The 14,387-nt window shown below is 43.2% G+C and overlaps 1 protein-coding gene across 7 annotated transcripts in view; it reads right to left on the reverse strand.

Annotated features, from left to right (window-relative positions):
- Nucleotides 1-819: 819 nt before the first annotated feature.
- Nucleotides 820-14,387, reverse strand: part of KCTD20 (potassium channel tetramerization domain containing 20) — a 39,058-nt gene continuing 25,490 nt past the window's right edge. For all 7 annotated transcript variants that reach the window (XM_006050399.4, XM_006050402.4, XM_006050400.4 and 4 more), the window contains 6 exons: nucleotides 11,329-11,602; nucleotides 8,925-9,027; nucleotides 8,441-8,561; nucleotides 7,176-7,373; nucleotides 5,668-5,778; nucleotides 820-4,370 (listed from right to left, as the gene is read on the reverse strand). In XM_006050399.4, coding sequence (XP_006050461.2) covers nucleotides 4,078-4,370; nucleotides 5,668-5,778; nucleotides 7,176-7,373; nucleotides 8,441-8,561; nucleotides 8,925-9,027; nucleotides 11,329-11,602 — 1,100 coding nt within the window. In that variant the 3' untranslated portion in view covers nucleotides 820-4,077. The remainder of the gene's footprint in view (nucleotides 4,371-5,667; nucleotides 5,779-7,175; nucleotides 7,374-8,440; nucleotides 8,562-8,924; nucleotides 9,028-11,328; nucleotides 11,603-14,387) is intronic.

Below are 14,387 nucleotides of genomic sequence, written 5' to 3' on the forward strand. Positions count from 1 at the left end.
TTTAGATTCATGGATCCAAAACCACTATGTTTGTCTTTAACAGTTTGGTTCACGTATCATGTATAGAATCCTCTCATGAACTCTCCTCTAATCCTCACAGTAAGAACTGGCTACTCTACCCTTTTGGGATTCCCAAGTGACCTCAGCTATTTATGGATCTGTCTTCTCCACGCAATTATAAAAGCCCTCTGAGGGAGGGAATTGTGTCCTAGGCAGCGTGTCCCCATGATTAAGCAGTGTTTGGCCTTGAACATCCTCAACAGGCCATGTCTTCAGAGCATGTTCTTAACCTCTGTGCTGTTAAGGGCAGGCCTGGCAGGGAGGCCGGCTTGTTTAGCACCCTTGAAGTTGTATCACCAATAAGCTCCCAGGCGAAGTGAGCAGAGGGAGTCCAGGAGGACCCGAGTAGAGGAGGCCGAGACAGAGCAGAGGAGGAGCGAGGTGCCCATAGCAGTGCTTTCCAGGGACCCACCTCACCTGGCTTTCACTCCTGCCGTGTTTCCTCACTTGCTCTAAACCAAAACTAGAACGTAAGAGATATGAGCTGTCCTACCTTATTTTACATTTGGCTTTGTGGGGTCCTACTTAGTTGGGATTTGAGGGTTCAAGAGGTCTTGAATGCAAGTTAACCAGACACTTGAGAAGGCAGACCCTTAGGGCTCTGGAACCTGGGAATCACAAGGAGCCGCAGGGCGGGGAAAGCGCACATGGACTCCAGGGGAGCTCCCAGCTGTGTGGGAAGAAGAGACCCTCTGGACAGCCTGTGTGCTGCCCTGGCTCCAAACCTACTCTGCTAAAACCAGCAACAACAAAACAACATGGACACAAATGGTAACATTTTATTATAGAAAAAGCATCCCAAATGTAAGGACTTCGTAAACACTGGTAGGTGAACAAGTGCAACTTTAAAGGTAAATACAAAGTAAAGAGGCAAAACCTACGAGCCTTTTGCCTTAAAGAGGAAATGTCATGTTCTCCTGCAGACGGTATCCCGCCAGAGCACAAACGGCTCCATCTCCCACAAAGGCCTCAGGTCTGCTTTCTGAACTATGCCCAGTTTAACAGTTTCAAAATGATGGCAAGAAGTGGCACTGAGTGAATCACCAAGACTGACGCTTAACCTTCTATTGACTATTACTTAGTTAAGGCTCCTAGCACACTCTGGCTGTGTTTCCTCCAAGGAGGACCAGCTGGAACACTATCCATCCTTCCTGGGCTTATTCCACAGTGTTTCCACAGACCTGCATACATTAGGTTACCACACGGAATTTAGTTCACAACAGCATTGGCTATTGCATATTGTGCAATAAATCAAGCTACTTTCTAGCGTCCTTACCCTTTTTTCTGTCATTCTTTTAATTCCTTTTCTCCATGTTGGAGAAACCATTAAGTCATCTCAGAGACATTTTAACACTGTCTCCATGCCTGCATCCAGCTCCTTAATGGCAACTGTTTCCTCATCAGCTATCTATGACCTGATGCATACACAGACTCAGATCCTAAACCTCAATTCAGGTTTATCTGTTTGCTGACACAGATACCTCTGAATAAGACAGTCTGGGCAAAACCATTTTCTTATGAAAATGTTTATGTACAAACAGCCTGGCTTTCTTATTTAGGCACTTAGGGAAAAAACACCAAACCTGAGTGCTACCTTCTTCATGAGAAACACCTCTTGCCCAGCTGGCCAGTAGCTGACTCCTGATGGGAGTGACTGTAACCCAGCTCTTGGCCCTGCGAGAACTGCGGAATGTCCTGGCCCTGGGGACAGCAGCTGTGGCTGAGAGGAGCCACCAAATTAGAGCGATGCTTCAATCCAGGCCAGAGGGGAGGGGCCGCCGAAGACACGCCTCTCCACCAGAGGGAGCCTGCAGGCCCCGCTTGCCCCCCAGCCCCCAGGGCCTGGTGACACGTCCACGCATTTCCAGCGCGCTCACACCCAAGCGCTGGGTCCCAAAGCACGTCAGCCCGATTCTGGGGGGAAAAAAGACCTAGTTTGTGAAAGCCTGAGGAAGTTAAATTATTTACACAGAACAGAGTACAAGCCCTACTTTCATACCTAGCTTTGTACCCAAGCAAGGACTAATTGTATTAGCTAAGACACGTTTACCCCTAAATGTTAATATATAAGCTATAAAACAGAAATTACACATACTTACTACAGACTACACAAAAGTTTAACTCCAGTTTCCTTTGTGATGGCATGGAAGTCAACTGAAAAGTGTAAAGGAAGCACCATTAAACAATCTGGGCTGGTCAACTACTCATGGGTGTAAATGTAGTACCAGTAAGGTCAAAGCCAAACCTGACCTCAAATATGAGCCCATTCTTTTCACAGAATTAAAACTACCCTCTGGGCTACAAAATAACACTAACCCTCAACGGCAACCCTGGCCATCAGCCATACAAATGGATGCCAGTGTTCATCAGAGTAACTGTAGCTGGGGGTTGGCTCAGTTTAACCCCTTGCTACTAATTTTTCTGAATAAGAACAGAGCATTGACGTGCCTTGGGACACTGGTCCTGGTCACGTGTGCAGAACACATGCCTTAAGAACTCTCGCTCAGCAAGCCTGGGAAGAGCAGCTGTCGGCACACTCCCGGCTCCCTCTGGAGGACCGTGACTAGGGCAGTCACAGAATGGCCCTGAGCAGCTGCCCTATAGTATCTTATGGAAACAGGAGACACAGTATCGTATGGAATTTAAGAAAACCAGGCCTGTTCTTCAAGAACTTGAAGGAAACTGTGTCCCTTCTTAAATGCTCAGGCTCGGGGACTGGAAGGCCAGCCTCTACCACAAAATGGGAGAAAGTCTCAAGATGCATCTGGCTGTAAACTCTGAAGTGAGCTCTGCTGTTCACAGCCACAGGGACATCAGTACAGACGGGAGTGACCACGTGCTGTTAACACAGACCCCACAGCAATGAAATCACTAAGCTGGATTCCCTTCTGCCCATTCTTCTTTTGGGGTTGATATTAGTATAGTTTTCTTACCTAGTGTGTGAGCAACTGATAGGTTATTTAAAAAATCAAAATACCCTGATACCTAAAATATTCCATAGTATGAAATGAACATACAACGAAAAATCCTACACTGGGACAAAGCCTAACCAGGTGACGCTTCCCCACTCAGATCCACCCCCAGTCCTCTTCCCAAGCTTACTGGTCTTTCTACTGAGAAACTGAGCACTTTTGGAAACTTACTGCTCCCATCTTAAAAGCCTGTTACACCATATCTGAGGTCTCCCAGACACACCCAGAGCAACATGCTAGCCTAGGGTGAAGACTACAGCTTCACACCAGATTCCGAGCCAGGAGAATCAAAGTGGCCTGATCTGGAGAGCTTCTTCAACTTGGGTTGTGAATTTCATTCCAAAGGAATAATAATCTGTTTAGGCTCAAAAACCTTGCAGCTAAAAAGGTTTCATAAACACTGTTATGCATTAATCCTTCCTGTCAAAGAATCTGTGAGGTTTTAGATTGTTCACTGCAATAATGAAAAACAAAACTGAATTGAAGCTCTTAAGAATTTCCTTTTGGACATTTTGAATAAGAGCCTGTTTCTTCCCACAGGCAGCCTGGGCACAGATGCCACCAGGATGGTATCTTCACTAACCTCTAATGAGCATCCCACCAGTGTTTGCTTGTAGAAGGTATAGATTGTCTCCTTTTTTAAGTTTGGTCCCTTTGCTGCTAAGTAATGTGCCTGGTATAAAACAAAATCAACAACAACCAAGAACAGAGTGCGAAGGATGAGAACTGCTTTGCCGAATATGAGGCAACAGGAGTCCTGACTTCCTTCTCTGCTTCCCCAGTTATGCAGACTTGGTGAACAGCACCAGACCCCAAATTTTCAAGTTTCCAGGGCTGCTGCAAAGCTGGTAGTTTAATTACCAGCGAGTGCTTTTTCATCCCCTGCTGGAGGCACAGGCTTACTGAAAAGGATACAGATTAATTATGGGAGAAGAGGAAAGGACAGGAGAGAAGCATGTCTCCTCAGTGAGACAAACCAGGGGAGGACTGGTTGGGCATCCCATACAGAGACAAGGCCTGCAGAGGGACAGACCCACAGCCGGCCCTAATCCTGAAAGTCATTAGAAGCCATCTGAGAAAGTGGGGCATTCAGCCGGTCAAGTTCATCCACTTGGGGTGGATGGTGCATTAATATTTCTTGGTCCTCCAAGACATCTTCTCCAGCAGCGACTAGATTTGTGAGGGACTTGCTTCTGACACACTGGAAATCCACATGGCGACTCTTCCCTTCTTCTTTTTCCCAGGACATCTGGATAAAGGGGCGCTGCACATAATTATAGATTACTTCCGACCGGCCGCCAGGTCTCCTCTTAATTTTTTCTTTACAGGTAGGGTAACCTGAAACGGGGAAAAAAGGCCATCATAACCCCAGAAAATCGATCACTTGGGTTCCCATACTTCCTTCTTTCCAACCGCATCCGTTTCCTCCCAAATCGCAAGACTGTGTGAAACCACAGGGAGGAGACCATGTTCTCCAGCCCCCGCTGCCCACGGCCTGCTGCCCTCCTGCCCAGGTTAGTAGGTCTTGTCCCTGAAAGGGAAATAACAAAAAAGTGTATTCCTTCTAATGGAAGGGGGAGAAGCCTCTTAATAATTTCACAGGTCTGTCTTTTACTGGCTTCAGCACTACAGGACACAAATCCTACTGTGGCCCTCTAATTCTGTTGCCTACAGGGCATCCTGCATGAATAGGTAAGGAAATGTGAAATGTTTAAGCCTAAAGGAAAAACTGGGATGCTGCCTACAGTATCTAAAAGGCTGTCACACGGAAATGGGAGAAATCTTATTCACCTTCGCAGACTAGAACTGGAACGAAGACGGAAGAGGGAGGAGGTCATCTACCAACTGTGGAAGAATGTTCTCATGGTAGGACAGTCTGATGGGCTACTCTGCGAAATGGAGTGACCCCTCTCCCTCTGTCCCTATGGTTATCAAAGAGATAAAGGAGGACGTAGTAGAAAGAGGTTTAATAGATGATCTCAAAAATCTCTTCCAACTTGAATTTCCAACCTAAGTCAGACACAGTGACAGGTTCTGTGGGCAACACTGAGACAGCTACAGCGGCAAAACGCAGGTGTCAAAAGGCCTGCGGAGGGGAGACCAGGATGGCTTCCGCACTCTCCCAAGAGTCAGTCTCCAGTTCGCTTCCATGGAGATCACAGGTTGGGAGCCCCTGCTCAAATCATTTAAAGCAGTTCTGTCAGTACACCCAGACATTCCTCAGAGGTATGCAGGGAATAAAACAAGTCTCCAAGGTAGTTGTCAGAAGGACCCTTCCAGATCCCAGAAAGGTCCTCACCAGGACAGCTGACTAAACAGATGGCCCTCCCACGTGGCAAGCCCAGGAGCCCCGCATTTCCCTCCAGTGTCCTTCACCCTGACTGCTCTGTATCCTGAGGCAGTCAACTGGAACTTATTCCTACAGCTGCTTTAAAGCATTTTCAACTGGAAATGAAAAGAAAACATACGGGCAAAACAAAAACTGGAATTTCAAACTTGGGTAGGAATGTAGCTTCCATGTGGGTCTCTATTCTCTAGGCCCTCAGCAACCAGGTTTCAAGGACATAAGATATGGCCCCAGCTCCAACTATACCCACAGGCCATGCGAGCTGGATACTGACGGGTTGTTCTTTACCTTCAATCCCAATGCGAATGTTTTTCAGGCCCCGTTCCTTTAACACTGTTTTAGCAACATCCCGATTCTCAATGTATTTGAAAAATCTGTAGAGCTTAGAGCTATAAAGAACTGGAAAAAATAAGTCCGGGGTTAGTCATGGAGTGAATACCTTTGTAAGAGAAAGGAGATGAGCTAACAGATTCAGACTAATGAACGACCTGAGCCCTGATGCCAAAAAATTCATATGGATCACAGAGTAAATGTTAAATAATAAATCAACCATAAGAAAACCATGTTAAGAAATTTTCATAGTCTCAGAGTAGGGAAGGCTTTCTGGATATGACATAAAACCTAAAGAAAAAAAACCTAAAAAAAAAAAACATAAAGAAAAACTAAAACATCTCTGCTTACCCAAAACCAAACAAAGCTAAGAAGACAACGAACTGAGAAAAATACCTGCCACTCTTATTACAAAGGGCTAATTTCCTTGATATCTATGGAGAGTAGTCACAAAAAGAGCTTTTGCAAACCACTAAGTAAAAGACTAACAATCCATCTTTGTAATGGGCAAAAGGCATGATTACAGTTAACAGAAAAGGAAATTAAAACGGCTTTTAAAAAGATGTTCAGTCTCATTCATGGAATAAGAAATGCAAATTAAAACTCCAGCAAGATGCTGTTTTTCACCTACCAGAGTGGCACATACAAATTTCAGTAAAACTGTGTCTTGGTGAAAAATGGGAAATAAACTCATCATATACTGTTTTGTGAGTTATAAACTGGCTCAACCTTTAGAGAAGATAATTTGGCAAATTTTATTAGAATCATAAAAGCACAAAGGTTTTGACACAGAAATTCCATTTCTAGGGATATTATTCTACAGAGATATACATGTATGAAAAGACTTTCTTTAAAAAGATAATTCACTGGAGCATCAGCCATAATTTATAGCTTAAATGGTAACTAAAAGGGCTGGTTAAATCAATTATGGCAGTCAGGCAATGGAATACTATACAGGCATTAAAAAGATGGTGGAAGCTTTTAATGTTAAGACATGATATAGAATAGCCTCTACAATATGGTATCATTTGGGGAAAAAAACATGTACATAATTGCTTATGTATGTGCACTGAATAAATCTGGAAGAATATAAAAGAAACTGAAGAGGAAAACTAGGTAGATGAGGCAGGTGTGGGAAGAAAACTTTTCGATGTATATATCCTTTTATATTTTCTGAATTTTGAATTACTACCAATTCAAAAGGGTTTAAAAATGAAACAGATGGAGAAAGGAATGAAAGCACCTCTTAGCGTGTGGCTGGTGCTGCACCAGCAGGGACGCCAGGGGCAGGTGTGGGAAGCAGGCACGCTCACGGTACGCCCCAGCAGGAAAGACCTGCATCACCAGACTGATCATCCAGGTGAGTGTGCTGCTCACCAGCAACAGCCCACTGGTTCTAAGGTCTAGCTACGACCGGGCAGCATGCTTCTTGCTGAAAACATCTGCATCATGCTGGGGGCTCCTACTTTGAGAATACTCCTCTCCCATGGGTGGGGGGTGGTCTTCGTCCCAGTCCACAGAATCCTCATCCGTCAGCACAACAATGTGGCACTCTCTCTCCCCTTTCTTGGCACAGCCCACCATGATGGGCAGGATCAGCTCTTCGAGGTAGTGATCAAACTGCTTGTGAGCACCGTCATTGGACAGTTCATGCAGTAAAGCACCTGGGAGACAAAATGCAAGAGAACATCCGCTGCTCAAATGCAGGCATTACCGGAGTGAAAAGATGATGAGGTAAACGGCTGTTATCATTGGTAAGGTCCAGAAAAGCGGCTCACTTCAGGGCAGAGAATGTATCCTGCTCTGAGGTGATAATTAAGCTGAATTTGTTACATGCTTTACACATTCTACCAATCTCCTGTTTAATAAACCCGAGCATTCTGATCAGTTGAGGTTTTTTCAACATGCAATATCAGAACATAAACATTAATTTATGTTAATGGTTAACCCAAATAATGGTTAACCACTATTTGGGGATGCCTCTTTATAGCACCTCTTCTGAAGATGCTCTGGACTGCAATTTAGAGTACCACAGGAGAGGAATAATCTAAGGTTTGGAGACACCAAGGGACTTTCTCTAAGTGGGTACTAGACTCAGTGGAGAAACCACACATCCAGAGAACGTCATGGAACATCAAAGAAAATGTATCATGAACTTTAAAGAATTTTAAAATCATTTCACAAAGCTTAGGTAATAAGAGCGTGGAGTTTGTATTCAGACAATCAGTTATCCCAGCTTTAAAGTTTAGAGTTTTGAACAAGCCAATTTCTCCATCTTTTCATTTGTTAAGTGAGATTATCACCCATCTTTCAAGGGTTAATTGTGAAAATTAATGCAAGTTCACATCTATAAAGCACTTAACAAACACTAAGTTACTGATAAACTGTAAGAAGTACCCAGCCACTTTATGTCCTGTGACTATTACTGAACCTTGTGTCATATCTGAGGATCAGTATCCTTATCTGTTAAAGAGTTGAGATCCCAAGAGAGGAAGCAGTTAGCCTGGTGACTCACGGGGTCAAGCCACCTTAGAGCCCACTCACAGTCCTGTGTTTACTTCCTCACAGAGTTTTGAAGCAAAAGAGGGAATGGTTAGTACCATGTCTCTTCTCTGCAGATGATCTTCAACCCACACTGAAAATGCTTTCTGTTTAGTAATAAAAATGTTAATTCTAAGCAAATTCAAAGTTTAGCTGCTCAAATGCAATTGGCAGCTTCTCCTGTACTCACTCAGATCTTGACATCGGATAGTGTTGAAGTCAAAGTTAATGCAGAGATAATCACATGTATCTCTAAGGTCTGGTATAGAGATGCCATCAGGACAATTGATGATACCAGTTTTGTAATAATCCTACAAAGAGATTAAAAAGAGGAAATGTAGTCAAAGAACAAGATGAAAATGTCCCTCTTCAACCTTGACTCATTCATTCCTAGTTCAGGTAAAGTGCTGGGTTACGAGAACTATCACCAAGTTGGTGATTCATTAGACAGCAAAGTGACTCCTGGCCATCTTCACATGTTTAATCACAACCTGATACCTGAGTGAGCTCACACAAGCAAGAAGGACTTAAGAATTACAGGAAGAGAAAATAAAGCAGGAAAGGCAATAACTAGAAATGACAAAACCTGAAGTCAGAGCAGTCTGAGGAACTCTGAAGGCTTCTGACTATGTATGCCCCCAGGGAAGAGGATGGAACACGAGGTCACTACGCACCAGCACCGTTCGGAACACAGTTGCACTGATTCCTTCTGCAATCTCATACTCGCCCTTCTCGTTGGGACGCGTGAAGTTGTACTCTCTTCCTGGTCCAAACATCCTGAAAGATACCCAGGCAACAGTGTTACCCTCTCCAAGCAGGATTCTCCACAGATGAAACTTCTCTCCCTTCTTCACCGTATCCTGGAAGACTCCATTCCCCTCTTACAATATAGTTTTAAACAGAGCACCAGGACTCAACCCCTATAAGACACACTTAAGTCTTAGGAAACTCCCTTCAGACAGAAAAAGGCGGCAGCAATTGCTTTCAGTGTTTGAGTGCAATGAGGAACAAAGCAGCCTCTCCAAGTCACCGGCAGTGAGCTTCTGTGGCGCACAGCGGCACCTGGGAAGTCTCCGGAGCACCGGCATCCTGGGTGACAGTGTCTCCTGCCCTGAGCCTTCCTGTTCCTCCTCCTCACCCATCAGTATGTACCCATCCAGCACGCCATCCTTGATTTTTCTGAGTTTTGCTTTTCAACATCTGATAGACGAATCTGAACTAGTTCGTGCAGATGTTAGTGCTTTCCCTTTCCTGGTACATTTTACAGCCGAGCTCTGGAAAAAATGCCCTTCTTCAATTCAGGGAGTTAACTAATGATGGGAATTTCAGGTCAAGCCAAAAAGGAGGGGAAGAACTAGATCATCAACAGTTTGACATATTTCAGAGAGGCAGGCCTGCTCTGGGCTGACTTCAGAGGTCATGAAGGCACAGGGAGGATCCATTCCCATCCCTCCTCCCTCTCTCAGATCCCTTCCAGAAAAACTGGCCCCATGACTCCTACTACCCCTGCTGCATGTCTGTGCAGGAGCTGTGGAAGGAGAAGCCAGCACAAAGGACAGGGCAGGTGGTATCGTCAGTCAGCCCAACAGGGACTCACTGCCTTTTCCTTCCTTAACCTGTTGGGAAGCCCTGCTGTCCAGCTGTTCAAAACTGTTATGCTCCACCCTGAACTGGCTGCTTTCCAAGGTCTGAAAAAAAGTCACATGCTCTCCAAATCTGCACTGTACATAAAAAATCCATCTGATAAAAGTAGTCTTCAAAGAATGCTGACTTTTTTCTGGAATGTTTTGGGTGAAGTGTAGCTTATTAGCAATGAATCAAAATAGTGAACAACATGCCATAAACATAACCCCACCTCAGAGCCATTCATCCAGGAGTGGCATGGATCTGCACTAATCATTCTGTTTCTCAGCTTGTCCCCTGTGACTAGTGGCCCACATCTGTATGCTCAGTGGCCAGGGATATGAATACTTTATGTAGCCACAGGACAGAACAAACCCAAGAAAACTGTCAGAATTCATGACCTCGGCTGACTCACTGATGAACCACCTAGATAAAGGGATCATTACCCAGAAAACGCTTGCCTTTCTTTTCTTGAGCACTACTTTCAGAGACAGCCTACTTCAGACAGATAGCCTATCCTAAGAAGCACCTTCTTTGGGGGACCTGGGGAGAAGTGGTGGTGAAGATACCAAGACTGAAGACATGAAGTCAAGTCTAAAACAGAACCAATTTAGAAAATGTTTTAATGTTCTAGCTTAATCTTAAGTCATATGTTTAAGAAATATATAGGCTTGGCTTCAGTTAAAACTGACTGGTTCATCAGCCAGTTCATCATTTGTATATATGTAAGTAGACACATATTTGAATAGCTTAGATTTCACTTAGCCTAAAATTCAGCAAATGATGTGGTCCATTCTGATTTCTAATTCAGTTAAAATCAGTTCAAAGTCTGGAGAGAGGTTAAATCTTTAGGTAAGATCCACTATTAAGTACTAGATGAAAAGCCAAATGTTTGTGTGTGTATACACTCAAATGATTTTACTCTTATCCCAGTCTGCTCTACACATTAAGGTGTGTTCAGCTGGCTAGAAGGAGAGCTCCTCACTCCCAGCCCAGGCTCTAAGAATACTTCTGGGACGGTAATCCTCCTCAACAGATGCTTTCCTTTTCCTAAACTCGAGCCATAAAAAGCTGGAGGCAGGAGATGCTGAGGGGAGAATAAGACTATATTCCGAATGAAGCAGCACAGAGAATGGAACATGAAGAACAGAGAGAGCCATCATCATAAAAAACAGCCAGCTACAAAGATCTAGTTTCAGAAAGCTTGATTAGTGATGGAGGTCTTAGAAATTGATGCCACCTGGACCTTTTGCACTCCCCTTTGTCGGGGCTCAAAAGTACCTAGCCCCCAAAATCACCAACACATGTAAGGTTTTTATGCTGTTTCACGAAAGTATCAAGGTAGAAAAGTAAGCAATTCAATGTTTTCATTCTCACATCTAATGCAAGGCAAACAGCAGGTATTTCTATTCATAGAGAAGAGAGTGAATTTGGAAGGAAATTATTATCAATTACCTGCCCAACATGGTATCCGGATGAGCAGTGAAAATCTGTGGGTTGACAACGAAGCGTGTGCCGTCCACAAGAAGTGTCACTTTCTCTGGCCCCTGAGAGTGAACGTTACAGCCAAAGCCCACAGCGCTGTTTCCAAATCGCTCCGGAGCAATGAAGGGTTCATGATTCCGTTTATTCCCACTCTGGAAGCAAGAGCCTTTGACATCTTCAGGAAGTGACATCATGTGAGGGAACGGAAGATTTGCTGGCTGAGAGGCAGAGTCAAGTGGAAGGTCTAAAAGATCATACGATACAAACAAACCAAAATAACTTGACAGCAAAAAGCCTCGGGAGAAAAATAAACTTTATCCTTTTAAAAAAACAAGAACAAAAAACATTAAATAAAAGATCCCCAAGCTTTAGGTATCCAAAGGCAAAAACTTGTCTAGAGCACATAAAGAAAAAACAAACTCGAGACTCAAACTGGATGCCCAGGAGCTTTTTCTTCTGCGTTGTGTATGTTTTTGTGTGCTGGGGAGAGGGCAATGAAGGCAGTAATGCCCGCACTCTAAAAATATAACTATTAGGGAATTTCCTGGAGGTCCCGTGGTTAGGCCTCACTGCTTCCACTGCTGGGGGCCCACGTTTGATCCCCGTTCAGGGAAGGAAGTCTCGCAAGCCATGGGGCATGGCCAAAAAATAAAATGATTGAACACTGGAGAAGAATTTCTACGGAAAACAAGCAACCCTCTGCCATATTTTCAAACCTCCCCTAGTCTTGTTTCACAGGCACTTTATTTTCATTTTCACTTCTATCTCTAAATACTGACCATATTTCCTGCATTTTAAGAAACTTGGTAACTTCATCAGTCAACACTATTAGTTTTCTACATTCTTAAAAAACATTTCTAAATTTTATTTTCCAAAAAGGATAGTGATAGTCTCTTAATTGCCCCACTTTTCCTAGAAATTCATTAAAAAATGCATTTTCATTATGCATAGGGGAATCCTAACATTACCAACACCATTTTCTGAACAGACAGGTCTTGCTCTCAATGGAAAAGTTCCAATGCAAATGGTCTTGGATTAGAATTCATTCATGGAATCAAAATTTTTGTTTTAGTATCACCAAAGAGCCATTTCCTTAAAGAATTTGACTTTTCTAAACCTGATTCATTATCTGTAAAGTGAAAATAACGTTCACTCCACCTACCTCACAGGATTGGTTTGACTATCAACTGAAATAAAGTATGCAACAGCACTTAAAAATGTGTAATACCACCTCATGTGAACAGGCTGAAAACCAGATATCTGAAATCTGGCTGTATACAGAAGATGATAAGGAAAAAATATTTTCAAAAGGATTACCAGAAGATTTTTAAAAAAATTTTTTTGGCCACACCATGCAGCATTTGGGATCTTAGTTTCCTGACCAGGTATCAAACCCGCAACCCCTGCAGTGGGGGTGTGGATGGCTTGGGAAGTCCCAGAAGATTCTTTGAATTAGGGAGTTCTCCTAGTATATTTTATGTTAATGGAAAATAATGTGTTTTTTTTAAATGAAAAATTTCAAATATATCAAAGCCTAGAGTTAATACAGTATGTATACATCACCTGGATTTGCTTAGTTAACATTTTCCTAAATTTTCTTCACACTTTTTTAGAAAGAAATGAAATGTTATAGGTACAATTTAATCTCTCACTCCCACCCTTCATGTCTCTCCCACTCTTCACGTCTTTTAAATTCATTTACAATAATTCACGAACAGGATTACTGCCCATGACCTCTGAGAAATTAGTTTTATTTCAGGCACTTAAGATAATCAAATAAACTGTTAGCTAGAGTATACTTGATTTTTCCCCATTTGCTTCTGCTGCTGCTGCTAAGTCACTTCAGTCGTGTCCGACTCTGTGTGACCCCACAGATGGCAGCCCACCAGGCTCCTCCGTCCCTGGGATTCTCCAGGCAAGAACACTGGTGTGGGTTGCCATTTCCTTCTCCAATGCATGCATGCATGCTAAGTCGCTTCAGTCGTGTCTGACTGTGCAACCCTATGGACACCAGGCTCCTCTGTCCACGGGATTCTCGAGGTAAGAATACTGGAGTGGGTTGCCATTTCCTTCTCTACATTTGCTTCTAGAGGAAAGGAAACCAAAATTTAGACCAAAAACCTGTTTAGGGTTCACATCCTATAGCCTCTGGTAAATTTTCAATGTGGCCCTCTGTTTGGATACCAGGAGCTAAGTTTCTACATAATCCTTGGGCAAGCTTGTAGCAAGAAAAACTTTAATCACCAAGCCAGGCTTTCAGCACTGTAAGTGCTGTTTTTAAAAATGAAACTAGGTACCTAATTTATTACTTCAGTTCTGCAGAATACTTGATTTTTCCTCCAGCAAAGAGGCAATTAAATTGGGCTGATTCCTGAAGGATGCCTCAGGTTCCATCCTACTTAAATGGGTGAGCAGGAGGAGATTCGCTGCATAAATTCTCTGTAATGGGCACTCTAGGGTGGCAGGTACACTCTGCTTTTCTGTCAGCAAAGGCTAGCCAGAAAGACACAGGTTTAAATCCCAGTCCCCCACCTCTTAGCAGTGTGAACCTGAGCAAGTTACTAATAACCTTTGAAGCCTCAGCTTCCCCATCTGTAAAAAGATTAATCTAAGCAGGGATCAGCAAACTTTCTGTGAAGAGCTAAAAAGTAATTATATTTGGCTTTGTGGGTCACAGTCTCTGCCACAGTGCAGGAAAGTAGCCATAGACAGTATGTAAACAAATGGGCATGATGGCTGTGTTTCAAATTTTTATTTATAAAAACAGGCAGTGGTTCAGAGTTGATCAGTCTGCCACCCTTGATTTAAAAAAATAAAATTTTAGCACAGTGAGTGCTCAATAAATGGTAACTGCTATTATTTTTGTTGCTACTGTTTTTATTAAAAGTTAAAAAGAACCTAACAATTTATCAAGAGCCTTGACATCCATTAACTCAGTATCTTCTAGCCTTGTGAGGTAAGGAGAATATTAACATCCTTGCTGTCTAGATTAAGAAAGCAGGGCTCAGAAAGAGTAAGGCACTCATTCA

The sequence above is a fragment of the Bubalus bubalis genome, chromosome 2, assembly GCF_019923935.1.
Source record: "Bubalus bubalis isolate 160015118507 breed Murrah chromosome 2, NDDB_SH_1, whole genome shotgun sequence".
NCBI classification, from domain to species: domain Eukaryota; kingdom Metazoa; phylum Chordata; class Mammalia; order Artiodactyla; family Bovidae; genus Bubalus; species Bubalus bubalis.